At 39.3% G+C, this 16,007-nt stretch overlaps 1 protein-coding gene and 1 long non-coding RNA gene across 3 annotated transcripts; one reads left to right on the forward strand and one right to left on the reverse strand.

Annotated features, from left to right (window-relative positions):
• The first annotated feature begins 2,516 nt into the window (after positions 1 to 2,516).
• On the forward strand, positions 2,517 to 12,098 carry LOC135350667 (uncharacterized). Of its 2 annotated transcripts, XR_010399227.1 has the most exons (5): positions 2,517 to 2,709; positions 3,984 to 4,082; positions 5,158 to 5,265; positions 5,304 to 5,394; positions 11,991 to 12,098. It is a non-coding gene; the product is annotated as an uncharacterized LOC135350667 (long non-coding RNA). The 2 variants fall into 2 exon arrangements; XR_010399226.1 differs by lacking the exons at positions 2,517 to 2,709; positions 3,984 to 4,082 and having other exon boundaries at positions 4,729 to 5,265.
• Positions 12,099 to 13,865: 1,767 nt separating this feature from the next.
• LOC135348298 (L-dopachrome tautomerase-like) lies at positions 13,866 to 15,813 on the reverse strand. Its single transcript, XM_064546482.1, has one exon. It carries the CDS (start codon positions 15,776 to 15,778, stop codon positions 14,012 to 14,014), a length of 1,767 nt encoding a protein of 588 aa, XP_064402552.1. The 5' UTR covers positions 15,779 to 15,813; the 3' UTR covers positions 13,866 to 14,011.
• Between the last annotated feature and the right edge of the window lie 194 nt (positions 15,814 to 16,007).

Consider the following 16,007-nt stretch of genomic DNA (forward strand, 5'->3'; position numbering starts at 1 on the left):
TTGGTCTAGAGAACTACCTTTATCACACACACCCTAATTCACATACAATTAAGCACACCTATTATTCAAGGAATATTTGGCACAGGCCTATAGTCACATGCACAGACCAGATGAGTGCAAGCTGCATGGTTGAGCAGTACATTCACGGAGTGGTAATAATTATTATAAGTCTCTGTTTGAAATCAAATTTGGGCAAACCAAATCCATGATAATTATTTCCGCAGCACAAATGTGTTAGTATAGTGGGGTATGTATAGGAAGTCTTTTTACAATTTGAATAATAGGCACTGTGAAATTGAGTTGCACATGCGCAGTAGCTCAGAACACGCCCACATTTTACATGGCAGTAAATCACAGATTGGTCCAATCAATGTTGAAACCACATTTTTTGTGCTAAAGTTTATTATTTCGCTGTTGAAATTAAAAAGTAATGATTTACTCCCATTTTTTAGTGCTATATAATTTATAGGTTTTTTATTTCACTGCGTTGAATAATTTTAATAGCTAGGTGAAAAATGTGTGACCACCTTACAGGTCTCCTGAGAGTATATAGACCACCCTCAACACCATCCGCCATGCATGCATGCACGCACATAATTATAGTATCTGAGGAAGAAGGATCGAGAGGGGACTAAAACAGACATTGGTTCCACCTCAATACTTTAGTCAAGTTTGAGACAAACAGCGGGTAAAGATCCACTACACAATAAACATCAACTGAGACAGAGGATTATAGCTCTGATAAAGGGTCATACAATCTACAACCATTATAATTGATGGACATACTATTACCACATCGTTGGTAGCAGTGTGGTCAGGTGTAGTTGTCTCCTCTGGGGGAGGTGAACCAGGACTCTCTCATAACCACAGAGGCTGAAATATGCACAATTGAAAGGGAGAGGAGTTAGGACGGAAAATAATATGTTTCATGGTTAATACAAGGGGAACCTGAGTCGATTCTCTAGTTAACAGTTATGGAGTGTAGAATTGATAATTATTGTGATTCTTGCAATAAAAAAATTATGTTTTTAGTAGTTGAATGTACAATATAGTATGCACTATCTTTTAGTGTTGGCTTAATTGATTCAGTGTTTACAGCCAGATGATGATCGAGACTAAAACCACCATTAGTTGAAATGTTATTACAGAAACCTTATTACTTAAACAGAAACTATAACCCAACTATACCACAAACAGACAATCTATCTTAGTCTTATAATAACTATCCCTTAGAGTGACAACAACTGCATGTATAATAGAAATCAACATTATTTTCATTGCACTATACATTATATATATATATATATATATATAATTATAGTGACCATACAATGTGTGTGCACTGTGGAGAACTTACGGATATGCACTGATAGAACTGCATATTTATACTTTTTGTGAACGTTCTAGAATAGTGATGTATTGTTTTAATTTGTGAATGTTCTAGAATAGTGATGTATTGTTTTTGTGAATGTTCTATGTAATGTTAGAGAATGTTCTAGATTTACCATGTGTTGTTGTGCAATACCCGGATATAAAAGGGTCAGTTATTGTTTTTGTAAGTGGGTTGTGTTTATTGCTGTGATAAATTATTGAGAACTTGACAATTAGCGCAAGCAGGCGCTGACATGAACATACAGTAAGTTAAATATAATACTGGAAACTTCCTATAGAGCTACAAACCAACCTCATCACTAACACTTGTAGCACAAAAATGTTACGACAAAGTAGGTGACCTTTTACCCACCTCATTTTGTCTACCGCATGCACTCATCAGTCTAGAGAAATACCTTTATCACACACACCCTAATTCAGAAAAGAGGTGTACTGTTTTAGACCCTGAGCGTGTGCTATATTAGCATCGTGGTGTGCTAAACAGTTTGTAGGCAATAGCACAGCCTACGTGTTGTATTGGTGTGCTTTTTCATGGCTTGTAATTTTGATATTCGATTAATGTGCTAAATGGACTGTGCTAAATGTAATGGGCAGTGGCGTGTACAATGGGGGGCTTTGGGGGCTTGAGCACCCCCCTGTCCTCCCAGACAACCATGAAACTAATCCTATCACTCAGTAGCTAGCAGTAGCTAGCTATTATTAGTATAGCCATGCAGCTCTATCTTGACAAGTCATGACCAGGCCCAATTGAGCATGTGCAATCAGCATTGCCATTTCAATGTTGTTATGTAATGCATAATACTAATAGATCCTCTGCAGTCACCTCTTGTCCACTGAGAGATACTGTGAAGTGTGTGAAGCAATGACTAACACTAGACTGACTGGACATCCACATTGCAGTGATTGACCAGTTTGCTAGGATGTACTCCAGGAGAATAGTGCATGGAGATCCTACAAGATGACTGACTCATAATTATGTCTTATTGTCACGCTATGCATGTAAAAGACACACCGCAATAAATGCGGGGGAGGAAAATCGCGCGCGCTATGCGCGCGACCTCATTTTTTTCTGTGCTCTTGAGCACCCCTCTGCTTCAATCTCTAGAAACGCCCCTGATGGGTGTGCTGAAACAGGTAAACATGCTAATTCAGCACAGTGTGCTGTTTTCAGTACCAAATAAGGGCATGCAGTACAACAGGTGTGCAGCTGCAGCTGCATAGCAACAAACATTTTTTTTATTTGCTGTTCTTGCAAAGAAAAAAAGAAGTTGAGTTTAGACATGGTTTGAGAGCTGTTTGACAAAACTGTGGAACTAGGTAAGTTTTCCTCAACATGCTGTTGCACAGCTATTGTATTGTACCAGGGTGTCATACAGTACACAGGGGAGCATCTGTACAATGTAATTGCACAGCTATTGTATTGTACCAGGGTGTCATATATGGAACGCCGTTTGCGACAAAATTCAGGCAGAATCTGATAGGCAGGCGTGTGCATCCAATATAAAATCGATTTATGAAGATCGATTTTTAATAATCGATTTTTTACAGTTGATTTTTGATTTACACGTGAACGATCTTTGACAATCGATCTGATAATCGATTTTTAAAATTCGATTTTTGATAATCGATTATTGAAATTCGATTTTTGATAATCGATTTTTGATAATCGATTATTGAAATTCGATTTTTAATAATCGATTTTAGAACTGCTCTGAAGGTGGGCTGGGGGGCCACTGTCTAAAGCTGTATCACGTGATACTATCCTTAGAGAAATTTTGTATTGAAGTGAAGCCACTATTCATGACTTCTATTCTCACCAAACTCTTTCTCAGCTCTTTCTCTAAGCACACACAAGATGGCCAAATAAAACAGTGCTGGCGAGAAAGCATACAAAAATGGGTGCACGAAGAAACTAAATAAGATAGCACCAACTGAACAGTTCTAAAATTAATGATTTTTACTGTGACTTATGGCCCTCCTTTTAATGGTTCCAAAAAACAATAATGTTTCGCTTTTGCATTATAGTCTATCATGTGAGATAGCTAACCAAGCCAAGCTTTGATTCCAGGTCGCGGAGAAGGAGTTTGTGCATGTTCTGAGTTTCAAGGGCGGCCTAACTGTAGCCTTGAATCCATTTTAATCGGCCTGGATTCGAGGCTAGTATATCAATCAATTGCGATTTTTGTAATCGAATTTCAATAATCGATTATCAGATCGATTGTCAAAGATCGTTCACGTGTAAATCGAAAATCAACTGTAAAAAATCGATTATTAAAAATCGATCTTCAAAAATCGATTTTATATTGGATGCACACGCCTATCAGATTCTGCCTGAATTTTGTCGCAAACGGCGTTCCATAGTCATACAGTACACAGGGGGAGTATCCCCCTCTGGCTCCAACCCCCCCCCCCCTAAAATGTGCATTCAGGTATTAGTAATGGTGTATGACTGAGTATCTATAGCCTGTATACTAACCAGGGTATTGAAATAACATGCAGTTGACTTTTTTTAGCTTAAAAGAATGCCTTATATTTCCCCCCTCTACTTTAAAATCCTTTAACCTGTAATAACTCTACAATATAATATGCAGGAAGGACAAGCAAGTAAAAGGTTGAATGGGGCTCAAACAAAGTGCAAGTGGAGACCAATTGAAGCCTATAATTATTGCCCAAGTTTCATAGCACAATAAGTGAGTTATTTAATTACAGCGCCACTCTAATTGAAGGGCCAAATTCACATAAAAATTAAGCGCCAAGTTGCTAGCGCTTACATAATTAGAAATAACGCATCCTTAATTCGAGGCTACATGTACATACAACTTTTTTTTTTTTTTTTTTTATTATAATAATTCAGCATAATTATAGCAATAGGATATATACACAATTAGCTAGTAGCTACATGTACAACTGATCTGATAGCCTTGTGGAAACAGCTATACTATAGTACTCTACGTTGCTAAGCACCACTCTAAATAATAATTATTATAAGTGCCAAACTGGAATTATGGTTTTTTCTTGTTCTATTTGTGCGCCACTGAAAATCTTTAGCGGCACTGTAATTAGAAAAAAGACGGTATAGTAAGTGTGTTTGTTTGTGTGTGTATTTTCACTTCGATGCCATTGGCACTGCGTTTACAGCTAGCTAGGATAGATAGCCTCAGCAAAAAAAGTTGTTTGTTTTGACAGATTTTCAAATGGTAAAAAGCTAAGTTGGGTAAAAGCTAAGAAGTATAAATTAAACCTTGTACACACATGCAGTGAAGCTAGCTAAATACAGAAAGCTTGATACATCAAATGCGCACTATACAGCCACGCTTGAGTTCTGGCTTCTTTACTGTGAGACTACTCTGGTCCCGGTGAATGTTCGGAGCGCTATAGCTATTCGTTAACACATAAAGCTTAGTTCCATTGCATGCATGTCTGACCAAGAACCACTGCCGTTTTCGACTGTACTTGTCATAGCATACGTTGCACTATTATTGTATAGATGCAGTAAGCGGTCAATATAAGTTCCGTTTATGTAGTACGCCAGTACGTTTACACTGTATTAAAAGCGTTGCAATTTACCGTTGCACGTTGCAAGTATACGTTTTGCAAAAAAACAAACAAAGAGACAATCCTAGTCACCTCGAGTATCGTAGCTAGACTATAGTTACTTAGCTATATGCTATACATACTTGATGCTATGTTTCAATATATATTGTACATTGTACATTTATATTATTGTACATACTAGATCTACTGCTTATCACGTGTACATTATAGTTGTGAGACGCCAACTGCCAAGAGGGAAACCACGCCATTCGCAAAAATACGCCTAATTCCCTCTCACATCTAAAGTTCTTTCAAAATGGTGGTCGTACTTTTTTGAAGGTACTATAATTATTGTTGTAAGAATTGACATATTGCAGGATGATGTTGAAAGTGACACGTGTTGGAGAGAGCATTATACTGGACACCCTTGTATGACCAGACCACTGTAAAGTATTGACACAATTGGAGGTATGTATTATTATGCTGCTGTATTGCCACAATGTTTTAATTTAATGGTATAGTGGCTTCGCCCAAAAAAACAATTGCAACAGTATACCATACTTATCTGACTTAAAGCCCCTCTCAAGTATAGTTCCCTTTCAAGTATAGTTATCTGCCTATATACGTATATAGCGGTCAAAATAATAAATTATCCCATTCCGTTTACGTAGTACGTTTAAAGCGTTTCCGTTTTGATACTGTATTAAAAGCGTATTTTACTGTACTGTTGCTATATACCATTGCACTTTACAAATGCGGTGTGCTGTGTTCTTGAATGCAAAGCGACAATCCCAGCTAAATTATGCTTAGCCTATAGTTCTACATAGATCTAACAAGAAATAGAACGCACCATTCACTGCACTACTTAGCATAACTGCTATAGCTAACTTACATGTAGCAAAGCTAGCAAGCTGCAAAATGTCGTGATTACTATAGCTGCATGAGTGGCCAAAGTAAATTTAACAACAGAAAAAAGCTCTTATCTTGAGCGTCCTTTTTAGTGTTTAATTTGCGCTGTATCAGTGTATTATGCACTTACTACGTAAACGGAACGGGGACTTTATATTTACCACTTTGCAAGTTAAAAATTGCTGCTACGGAAATCCCAAATTTCCTTGTGCGCACAAAACGATTTTCGATTGCCACACACCCTCCTAATTAATGCAAATCTATACTGCCACCTGTAGCATATTGTCTCTGCCGGCCTTGCAGCTGTAGCTGTTCCTATTCAGCTAACAGTTCTATCTAATTACATGTTATATAGGACAACGCAGTTTTCGTATTAAGCTTTGTTGTTTAGCCCTTACAACGAGTATTGTCGGTGGAAGACAACTTCTCAATCTGCTCTCTATATGAGATAATTGATGGGCCCGAATATTGATGTGCTGCTCTATAATAGCATAACAAGAACTCATTTGCATTATTATAGTCTCGCAAACTTAATTGTGCGTAAAAACGACTATAATGAGAGTTCATTAGGAAGAATATGCAACTCCCACTAACCGTAGTAAGCATTCTGTCTAACCTACATCACAACCACATGCTGTTGTATAAACTGTAAAATCTTAAAATTAATCTGCGATGAATGGATGAATAAACGTTAGTGATGATTACCACTAATTTTATTCATTGCTTTTCCTTATCAGCATTGTTATTGTTATTGTTGTATCTCAAGTGGCTGTGGTTACATGCACTAGTGAGTTTGCCTCCTGTGTACAGTCTATTGGAGTAGCGTACTCTTCCTCTTGGTCTTATCTGCATTATAATTATTAACCCGAGGCGCGTGGGCGGCGACGGGTTATAGTAGTCGTTTAGTTTGTTAACCCGAGGCGCGTGGGCGGCCACGGGTTATAGTAGTCGTTTGGTTTGTTTGTTTGTTACCCGAGGCGCGTGGGCGGCCACGGGTATAGTAGTCTGTCTGTTTGTTACCCGAGGCGCGCGTGGGCGGCCACGGGTATAGTAGTATGTTGGTCTGTTTGTTACCCGAGGCGCGTGGGCGGCCACGGGTATAGTAGTTTGTTGGTTTGTTTGTTTGTTTGTTTGTCTGTTTGTCACGAGTATATCTACTCACCTGGATGCCATAGCGCTGCGTTTGCAGCATAGGTAGCCTTCACATAACAATATCTTGGTTTAAATAGTGGCAGATTTTGATGTTAAAGCTTCTTTGTCGAGCAAAAGCTAAGAAGCTTAAATAAGCTTGTGACTAGGTCTGCTTACCTGGATGTTCTAGCACTGCGTTTACAGCATGAGTAGCCTCCACACAACAAGTTAGTACTTTTGATAGTGGCAGCTTTCGGTGTTAAAGCTTCTTTGTCTAATAAAAGCGAGCAAAATGTAGCTTGAACAGAACTTGCACATGTGTTACTTATAACTGAAGTGATCCTGTACCAAGAACTATGGAACAGGGTCACTAAAGTAGAAAGCTGTATATACCAGGAACAATGGAACAGGGTCACTAAAGTAGAAGCTTAAATTATAGCTCCTGCTGCTGACTGGGATCCTACTCCATGCAGAACCTGGAGCCATACTTCTCTGAGACTCCAGGCTTCTTTACTGTGATCCTAATCCATAGTGCATATATCTATAGTACCACTACCTGTTCTCAAATGTTTCAGCATGCCTCCAGTCTGGTTTAGTTTTGTTGCTCCTGAGTTGCTGTGCAAGTCATACATGATAACAACATCACTATAATTATGGACTGCATTATATTTCTGGTTTCTTTATAATCATGTCACCAGCCGAGGGTTTGCACTTTAGTGCTCTAGTTTGTTTGTTTGTTTGTTTGTCACAGGTATATCTACTCACCTGGATGCCACAGCGCTGCGTTTACAGCATGGATAGCCTTCACAGAACAATATCTTGATTTAAATAGTGGCAGATTTTTATGTTAAAGCTTCTTTGTCGAGCAAAAGCTAAGAAGCTTGAATAAGCTTGTGACTAGGTCTGCTTACCTGGATGTTCTAGCACTGCGTTTACAGCATAAGTAGCCTCCACACAACAAGTTAGTACTTTTGATAGTGGCAGCTTTCGGTGTTAAAGCTCCTTTGTCTAATAAAAGCGAGCAAAATGTAGCTTGAACAGAACTTGCACATGCGTTACTTATAACTGAAGTGATCCTGTACCAAGAACGATGGAACAGGGTCACTAAAGTAGAAAGCTGTATATACCAGGAACAATGGAACAGGGTCACTAAAGTAAAAGCTTGAATTATAGCATAGATAGTAGCTCCTGCTGCTGGCTGGGATCCTACTCCATGCAGAACCTGGAGCCATACTTCTCTGAGACTCCAGGCTTCTTTACTGTGATCCTAATCCACAGTGCTATAGTACCACTACCTGTTCTCAAATGTTTCAGCATGCCTCCAGTCTGGTTTAGTTTTATTGCTCCTGAGTTGCTGTGCAAGTCCTACATGATAACAACATCACTATATGCACTGCATTATATTTCTGGTTTCTTTTTAATCATGTCACCAGCCGAGGGTTTGCACTTTAGTGCTCTAGTTTGTCTGTTTGTTTGTTTGTTTGTAACGAGTATATCTACTCACCTGGATGCCATAGCACTGCGTTTACAGCATAGATAGTCTTCACACAACAGTATCTTGGTTTAAATAGTGGCAGATTTTGATGTTAAAGCTTCTTTGTCGAGTAAAAGCGAGCAAAAGCTAAGAAGCTTAAACTTGCCACGTGGCCTTGAGTCAAGGTACGGGATCACTTCAGCTGAAAATACGTAGTCAAGGCTTGATTTAGCCTCGACCCCCGGCCGATCCGTCTCCAATTGAACGCTAGGTCGCCTACTAGGCCTGGTATTGATTGTATTTGGGCGTGATCTGGGCGTGGTTTTTTAGTACATAAAACAAATTGACTTGTGGTACAACAAAAAATGAATCCTCCAACAGTGGTCTTCAACAACAGCCTCTGGGGCAGTATACAGCAGGAAATACTTCCCAGAAGACACTTCTTTGGCAGTGGCAACCAAATCTTTGTCGATTCCTTTATTGCTACTGAGGATGGCAGCAGAAACACCTCTATTGTTTAGACTCCTGATCTGGTCAATCATGAGTCTCATGATGAGAGATACAAGGGGAGAGACAATTAACAAGAACAACACTTTTGTCAACAGGAGGAGCCTTGGTCCTACCTAGCTTGTAGTCCATTAAAAAGGGTAGCAACTGATACAGCAGAGAGACTTGCCATACCCCGTTGGGAACCAGATAAACACGTCCCTTCCCTCAAACAGGAGCTTGAGAGCCTGGGCCTGTTCTGCCATGAGAGTGAGGCCATCTTGCTTCAAACAAGACAACGCGTTGCATGCCATAGCTAGCTAGCTATAAATTGAGAACATGACACGGAGCTAAATTACTGTAACTTTTACGGGAGTAAAATGCCTCTACGTACACCTTTAGTATTACAGAAAAAAAGCAGGAAACAAAATGTAAAGAATCACTGCTTTTGTTTCCGGTTCCTGCCACGCCCAGATACAATCAATACCAGGCCGTATTTTTCAACTTCGTTCTATTAAAAAAAAATCGGCCTGGGACCGAGGCTAGGCTTGATTATGTATTTTCAGCTGAAGTGATCCCTTACCAGGAACAATTTAATACCGTCAAGAAAGTAGCATTGTGACTGGTTGTTGACTGACTCTGGATTCTATACCTACTCCAGCCTGGAAGGAGCCATACTTCTCTTAGTCTAAGAGTCCAGGATTCTTTGCTGTGATCCCAGTCCATAGTGCATGTCTCATGCATGTACGTTGTTAATTAGTTTAGTTTTATTGCTCTTGAGTTGCTGTGCTAGCGCATGCTAGTCATACATGCTACATGCACTGCATTATCACTCTTCTGGTTTCTTTATTATCATGTCACCAGCCGAGGGTTTGCACTTTAGTGCTCTAGTTTGTTTGTTTGTTTGTTTGTGACAGGTGAATCTACTCACCTGGATGCCACAGCACTGCGTTTACAGCATGGATAGCCTTCATACAACAAGTTATTAATTTTAATAGTGGCAGAATTTCATGTTAAACCTTCGTTGTCAAATAAAAACGAGCAAAAGCTAAGAAGCTTGTGACTGGGTCTGCTTACCTGGATGCTCTAGCACTGCGTTAACAGCATGGGTAGCCTCCACACAACAAGTCAGTACTTCTAATAGTGGCAGCTTTTGGTGTTAAAGCTTCGTTGTCTAATAAAAGCGAGCAAAATGTAGCTTGAACAGAACTTGCACATGCGTTACTTATAACTGAAGTGATCCTGTACCAGGTCCAGAAACAATGGAACAGGGTCACTAAAGTAGAAAGCTTGCTTTAGCTGACTGGGATCCATGTAGGACCTGGAGCCATACTTCTCTGAGACTCCAGGCTTCTTTGCCGTGATCCTAATCCACAGTGCATATATTTATAGTACTACTACCTGTTCTCAAATGTTTCAGCATGCCTCCAGTCTGGTTTAGTTTTATTGCTCCTGAGTTGCTGTGCAAGTCATGCATGATGATGATAACAACATCACTATATGCACTGCATTATATCAGTCTTCTGGTTTCTTTATAATCATGTCACCAGCCGAGGGTTTGCACTTTAGTGCTCTAGTTTGTTTGTTTGTTTGTTTGTGATAGGTGAATCTACTCACCTGGATGCCACAGCACTGCGTTTACAGCATGGATAGCCTTCATACAACAAGTTATTAATTTTAATAGTGGCAGAATTTCATGTTAAACCTTTGTTGTCAAATAAAAACGAGCAAAAGCTAAGAAGCTTGTGACTGGGTCTGCTTACCTGGATGCTCTAGCACTGCGTTTACAGCATGGGTAGCCTCCACACAACAAGTCAGTACTTCTAATAGTGGCAGCTTTCGGTGTTAAAGCTTCGTTGTCTAATAAAAGCGAGCAAAATGTAGCTTGAAGAGAACTTGCACATGCGTTACTTATAACTGAAGTGATCCTGTACCAGGTCCAGAAACAATGGAACAGGGTCACTAAAGTAGAAAGCTGTATATACCAGGAACAATATTGGAACAGGGTCACTAAAGCAGAAAGCTTGCTTTAGCTGACTGGGATCCATGCAGGACCTGGAGCCATACTTCTCTGAGACTCCATGCTTCTTTGCTGTGATCCTAATCCACAGTGCATATATTTATAGTACTACTACCTGTTCTCAAATGTTTCAGCATGCCTCCAGTCTGGTTTAGTTTTATTGCTCCTGAGTTGCTGTGCATGATGATGATAACAACATCACTATATGCACTGCATTATATCAGTCTTTTGGTTTCTTTATAATCATGTCACCAGCCGAGGGTTTGCACTTTAGTGCTCTAGTTATGACTCTTTCTGTAGCTAGCTTTTGGCTCATGTACTTTTTTATGCACTCGGCATTTGTCATGGATCACCAGGGTGTCATACAGGATTTTGAAGTAGAGGGGGGAAATGAGAAAAGTAATCAGAAAGTGTTGCTAAAAAAAAGGTCAATACCCAGCTATGGACACTCAGTCATTATTGAAAGGGGGGATATCCCTCCTTCCCCCCCTGTATGACACCCTGATCACAGCAAAGGTTTTTCTTATTTCGCCCCATAATAATTATAAGTTTCATTGCAATGCTGTGAATAACCCCACCTCCTGTCAACAGACTAGTGAATGCTATCAGTGGAGAGGGGGGGTGGAACAACCTTACTTTGTTCATGCTATGAATGGATGAATAAGCGTTAGTGATGTCTTATTTCGCCCCTAAGTTTCATTGCAATGCTGTGAATAACCCCACCTCCTGTCAACAGACTAGTGAATGCTATCAGTGGAGAGGGGGGTGGAACAACCTTACTTTGTTCATGCTATGAATGGATGAATAAACGTTAGTGATGTCTTATTTCGCCCCATAATAATTATAAGTTTCATTGCAATACTGTGAATAACCCCACCTCCTGTCAACAGACTAGTGAATGCTATCAGTCGAGAGGGGGGTGGAACAACCTTACTTTGTTCATGCTATGACTGATGTTATGTACCTAATCTATACGCACTTTAATCTTGGTTATAATTCTACTGGGTTTATGTGACATATTTTTCTACTAATTCACGCATGCAGGTGATGCTGAGAAGTCAAAGGCAGTATCTTACAATTGCAGTGAACTGAGGCAGACTTGCTATGGTTAACTAACTATGTTTAAAAAAACCTTCACTTTTATATCCTCATCGTTTGTTTAATACAATTATTGATGTATTGTTGTTTCTAATGTGATTTAGCACAATACAATCAGCACAACTGTTTCAGCACATTAGAATTCAGCACATGTGCCGGTTTAGCACATCAGGAAACGTGCTAAAACTGGAGACATTCGTTTAGCACGGTTTTCTGTGCTAAATCAGCACGTCTTTTTTCTCTGTGTAGTCACATGCATAGAACAGGTGAGTGCAAGCTGATTGAGCAGTATACATTCACGGAGTGCATGGTATATAAGTCTTGTTTGAAACCAAATTTGGGCAAACCAAATCCATGATAATTATTTCCGCATAAAAAATGCATGTGTTAGTATAGTGGGATAATAATTATGTATAGGGAGTCTTTTACATGGTTTCTACACAGTCTCACTAAATCCTAGTCCATAAAATTAATAGAGTCCATGCAGGAACAGCTCGGAGGTGTCTCTTGAGCATGCACTCTCCTATTCAGCGATTTGAAACTGTTTATACATGCAGAGAAAATACATAATTATTTTAGAGCAGAAAAATGTCATAATCTACATTGCTTACACACATCTGTGACTAGCTAGCTGTCAATGGAGTACCACATGGCTTTGCACGATTCTGCTAGCTTCAACAAGTAAAATGTTATCGTGAAACACAGATCGATATCAAAACAGCTAAATCATGAGATTGTCTAGTCAGCAATGCAATTAACCTTCTAACTGTCGAGACTAAGATAGATAAAAATCCTTAGGGTTCAGTTTAGACTTGGTGCATAGGTACACTTTACTGTTTTTCACCCATTATGCTGTTCTTTTATGCACTTATTTTTTAAATTAAACTACCCAATTATGCTTTTGAAAGTGACAGCAAAAATTTATCCTTTTGAAACTGACCCCAATATGATTTTGAAAGTGACATTACGTTCAAATATTTCAGTAATTTCACGGTACCCTTATTGGATACAATTGTTGTAACATTACACTAGACAGCTGACTGTGTATAATTATAGTTATCTATAACTAGATATTATTTTGGCTTGACGATCTGAAAACAAGTTACTAAACTATAAATTTTAGATCAGATCCCCCATCAGGCATGCATATAAGGACCTGCTACTGTGCAGTAAGTCTGTAAGACATCATGTTTGGCAGTGCTGTTGAACAAAGTGCCCATTGTAATTCTCAAATTATGGCATCAAAATTGATTATGCTCGACTGTCCCTATTATGCTCAAAACGGCTATATACATGCAGTAGACTTGGGACTATAATGACATTGCATAAACCTCAATATTCAGTGAGTGACGTAAAACCATGTTCACTGGAAACTACTGATGACGAACTGCCAGTTTCAGTATCTGCTGATGAAAAACTGTCAGTTTTCCAACATGGGAATCGTTTGACTTCCTTTTGTGACTGTCTGCAACACCTCTCCTTTTAATGCACATCGTGTTACTGATCGCAATTGCACGGCGACACTAAAATTATACTAATAAATTTAACATTTATATAATAGCAATTATGGTCACTGTGTCGTGTGGGGATCATGCCACTGAGTATCTTCAATAATCCGACTGACTGGTGAGTGTCTCGTCCATTATCTATAATTATATACTCTAAACATTACATATATATCATTGGTAGAATATGCGTATACCTTCACCATGCATATACTGTCACAGCCCTGCAGATGGTTGGGGTCTATGTTTTTTTTAATCAGTTCAGTTATGTGTTCAAGTTGCATTCAAGGTGTGTGATCAAGACAACTCAAAGGGCTCTAGGGATCAATGAAAATTTTTACAGATCTAGATCTATACGTACAGCGAAAGAGGCTATTCTATTATAACTACAAAAAGCTATGCCATTGTTAAACTTTTTATGTGGGTTCTCAGTTCAGCACATAATTATAAAGTTGCCTTTCGCTAATTTTCGAGTACCAACGTGAGGAAGGCAATGAGCAGGAACAGTAGCAAGCTAGCTTTAAGCATCTTGGAACTTGAGCCCGGAGTAGGCCTCACTGTTGGCTCAATTGCCGAGCATACCCTCATATCTTCAGTCGAAAGCTCACAAGTTTCATACTTTCCGTTAATCTTATTTTGAGTGCATTGAGTATCAGCAGTACATACATGGCATTCTCCAATGTTTTGTGGATCATAGTTACAGTCTGGTATAGCACTATCACTCAGAGTGGCCTGGATAAGAGAATCGTACCTATACCCCCAGTTCTCACTTGTACTATATTGCTCATTCGGTGTTATAAGAGGAAAAAACGGTACCATATAGTCATTCAAATTATGGCCAATATGACCCCCACTGTTGGGTTGGTATGGAGGTCGATTGCCAGATGAAAAGCGTTGCATCCAACTTTCAAGAATTCGATCAATGTTGCTGTGATGCAGACTAAATACAGGGTCATTTACGGCAGATGGTGGAACGCTCATGTGCCCATGTATCCAATCATGAACATTATTATGTAATCGTTGAAATTTTGACGACACCTGAGGCCCAACACACAAGTCGGAAGTTGAGCACATCAAACTCCAACCTTCCAGTCTACTCCTAAAACTACCTCGTGGACTGTCCTGACGATACTTGCCGTTAACATTTGGTACATCATATTGCGGGGCAGCTATCGCTATTTGAATCTCACGTGGATTTGGTAGGTATGTTTCAGCATTCCCTCTTTGAAGCTGATTGTCTGCACTACTCTTTAAATCATTGATAGGGTCACAAGGAGCCCAATACTCCGTACAATAAGTCGGATTTTCCTCTATCCAATAAGCTATTTCATCGTTTTCAGTCTTTCGTCTATATGTGATATCACAAACCGTTTTCCAATTTAATCCATTTGCAATATTTTGGTATACTCCTGATCTTGATGAAAATGTTCCAAAATATCGTTCATCAAATACCGAAAGGTCATTGCTCTCCCACTCCCAGTATGGTAAGCCAAAGTCAGGATTGCCTAGCACTCTTTGAAGTGCTCTTTCCACGATCAGCAGATATGTTCTGTGCCAGATTGGAAAATTTGACCCAGAATGTGCAAAGTCAACATTTATACCCCCATTAAGTACTTGACATGCCTTCGAGGCATCTCGGGACACGTGGTGGTGTATGTAGACAAGAAAATCATATGTAGAAACATCTTGCAGTGTAACTCTGCCAGATGCAGTTGGTGGCTCTTCAGTAACAACACTCCAATAACCCATTTCACTCTTTAGCATGAGCATACCGTTCGTAACACTTTCCTTTTCAGAACTCGATAGACTGCCAAAACTTCTTCGAACCACTAGTGTCTTATTTTCACAATTTTCTCCAGACCAACCAAATGCACACTCACTGCAATCGACGCCATAGAAGTTTCCTGAGCAAATACAAACATTTTCAAACACCATCGTCGGCCAAAGATATCTGCTATCAATCGTTCCTTTTTGCAAAACATTCGGTGCATTTCTTAGAACTGCGACAATTTCTTGATCAGCACGATCAGATTGATCATATGCTGTTGAAGTAACGTTCACACAATCTCCTCTACCTCTGTCACGATTGCAGTTGTTAGGACAACACACTTTATTCTGAAGGTTTTCTGGAGTGTTGCAAACTGCTGAGAACTGTGCAAAATTGCAGTTTAGAAGACACACAAAAATAATTAGTGCCAAAAGCATTTGAAGTAGGTTTAGAGATGCCATTTGCCTCTTATAGCACTAACAGTTAATTGTAATAAATTTAGATATCATGCAGCTTATATGTAACGAATATTCTTACGAATAGGTGTGGTGTGGTGATGATTCAACCCACATTTATGTTATGAATGTCATTTACATTGTCAGTGTAAAAAATTTAACCCCATGCACTCGCTATTTCCATGCATGAAGGTTCTTAAAGATTTTCCTGGCCAATCCTATATAGCAAAACCGG

Source organism: Halichondria panicea, chromosome 1 (assembly GCF_963675165.1).
Source record: "Halichondria panicea chromosome 1, odHalPani1.1, whole genome shotgun sequence".
NCBI lineage: Eukaryota > Metazoa > Porifera > Demospongiae > Suberitida > Halichondriidae > Halichondria > Halichondria panicea.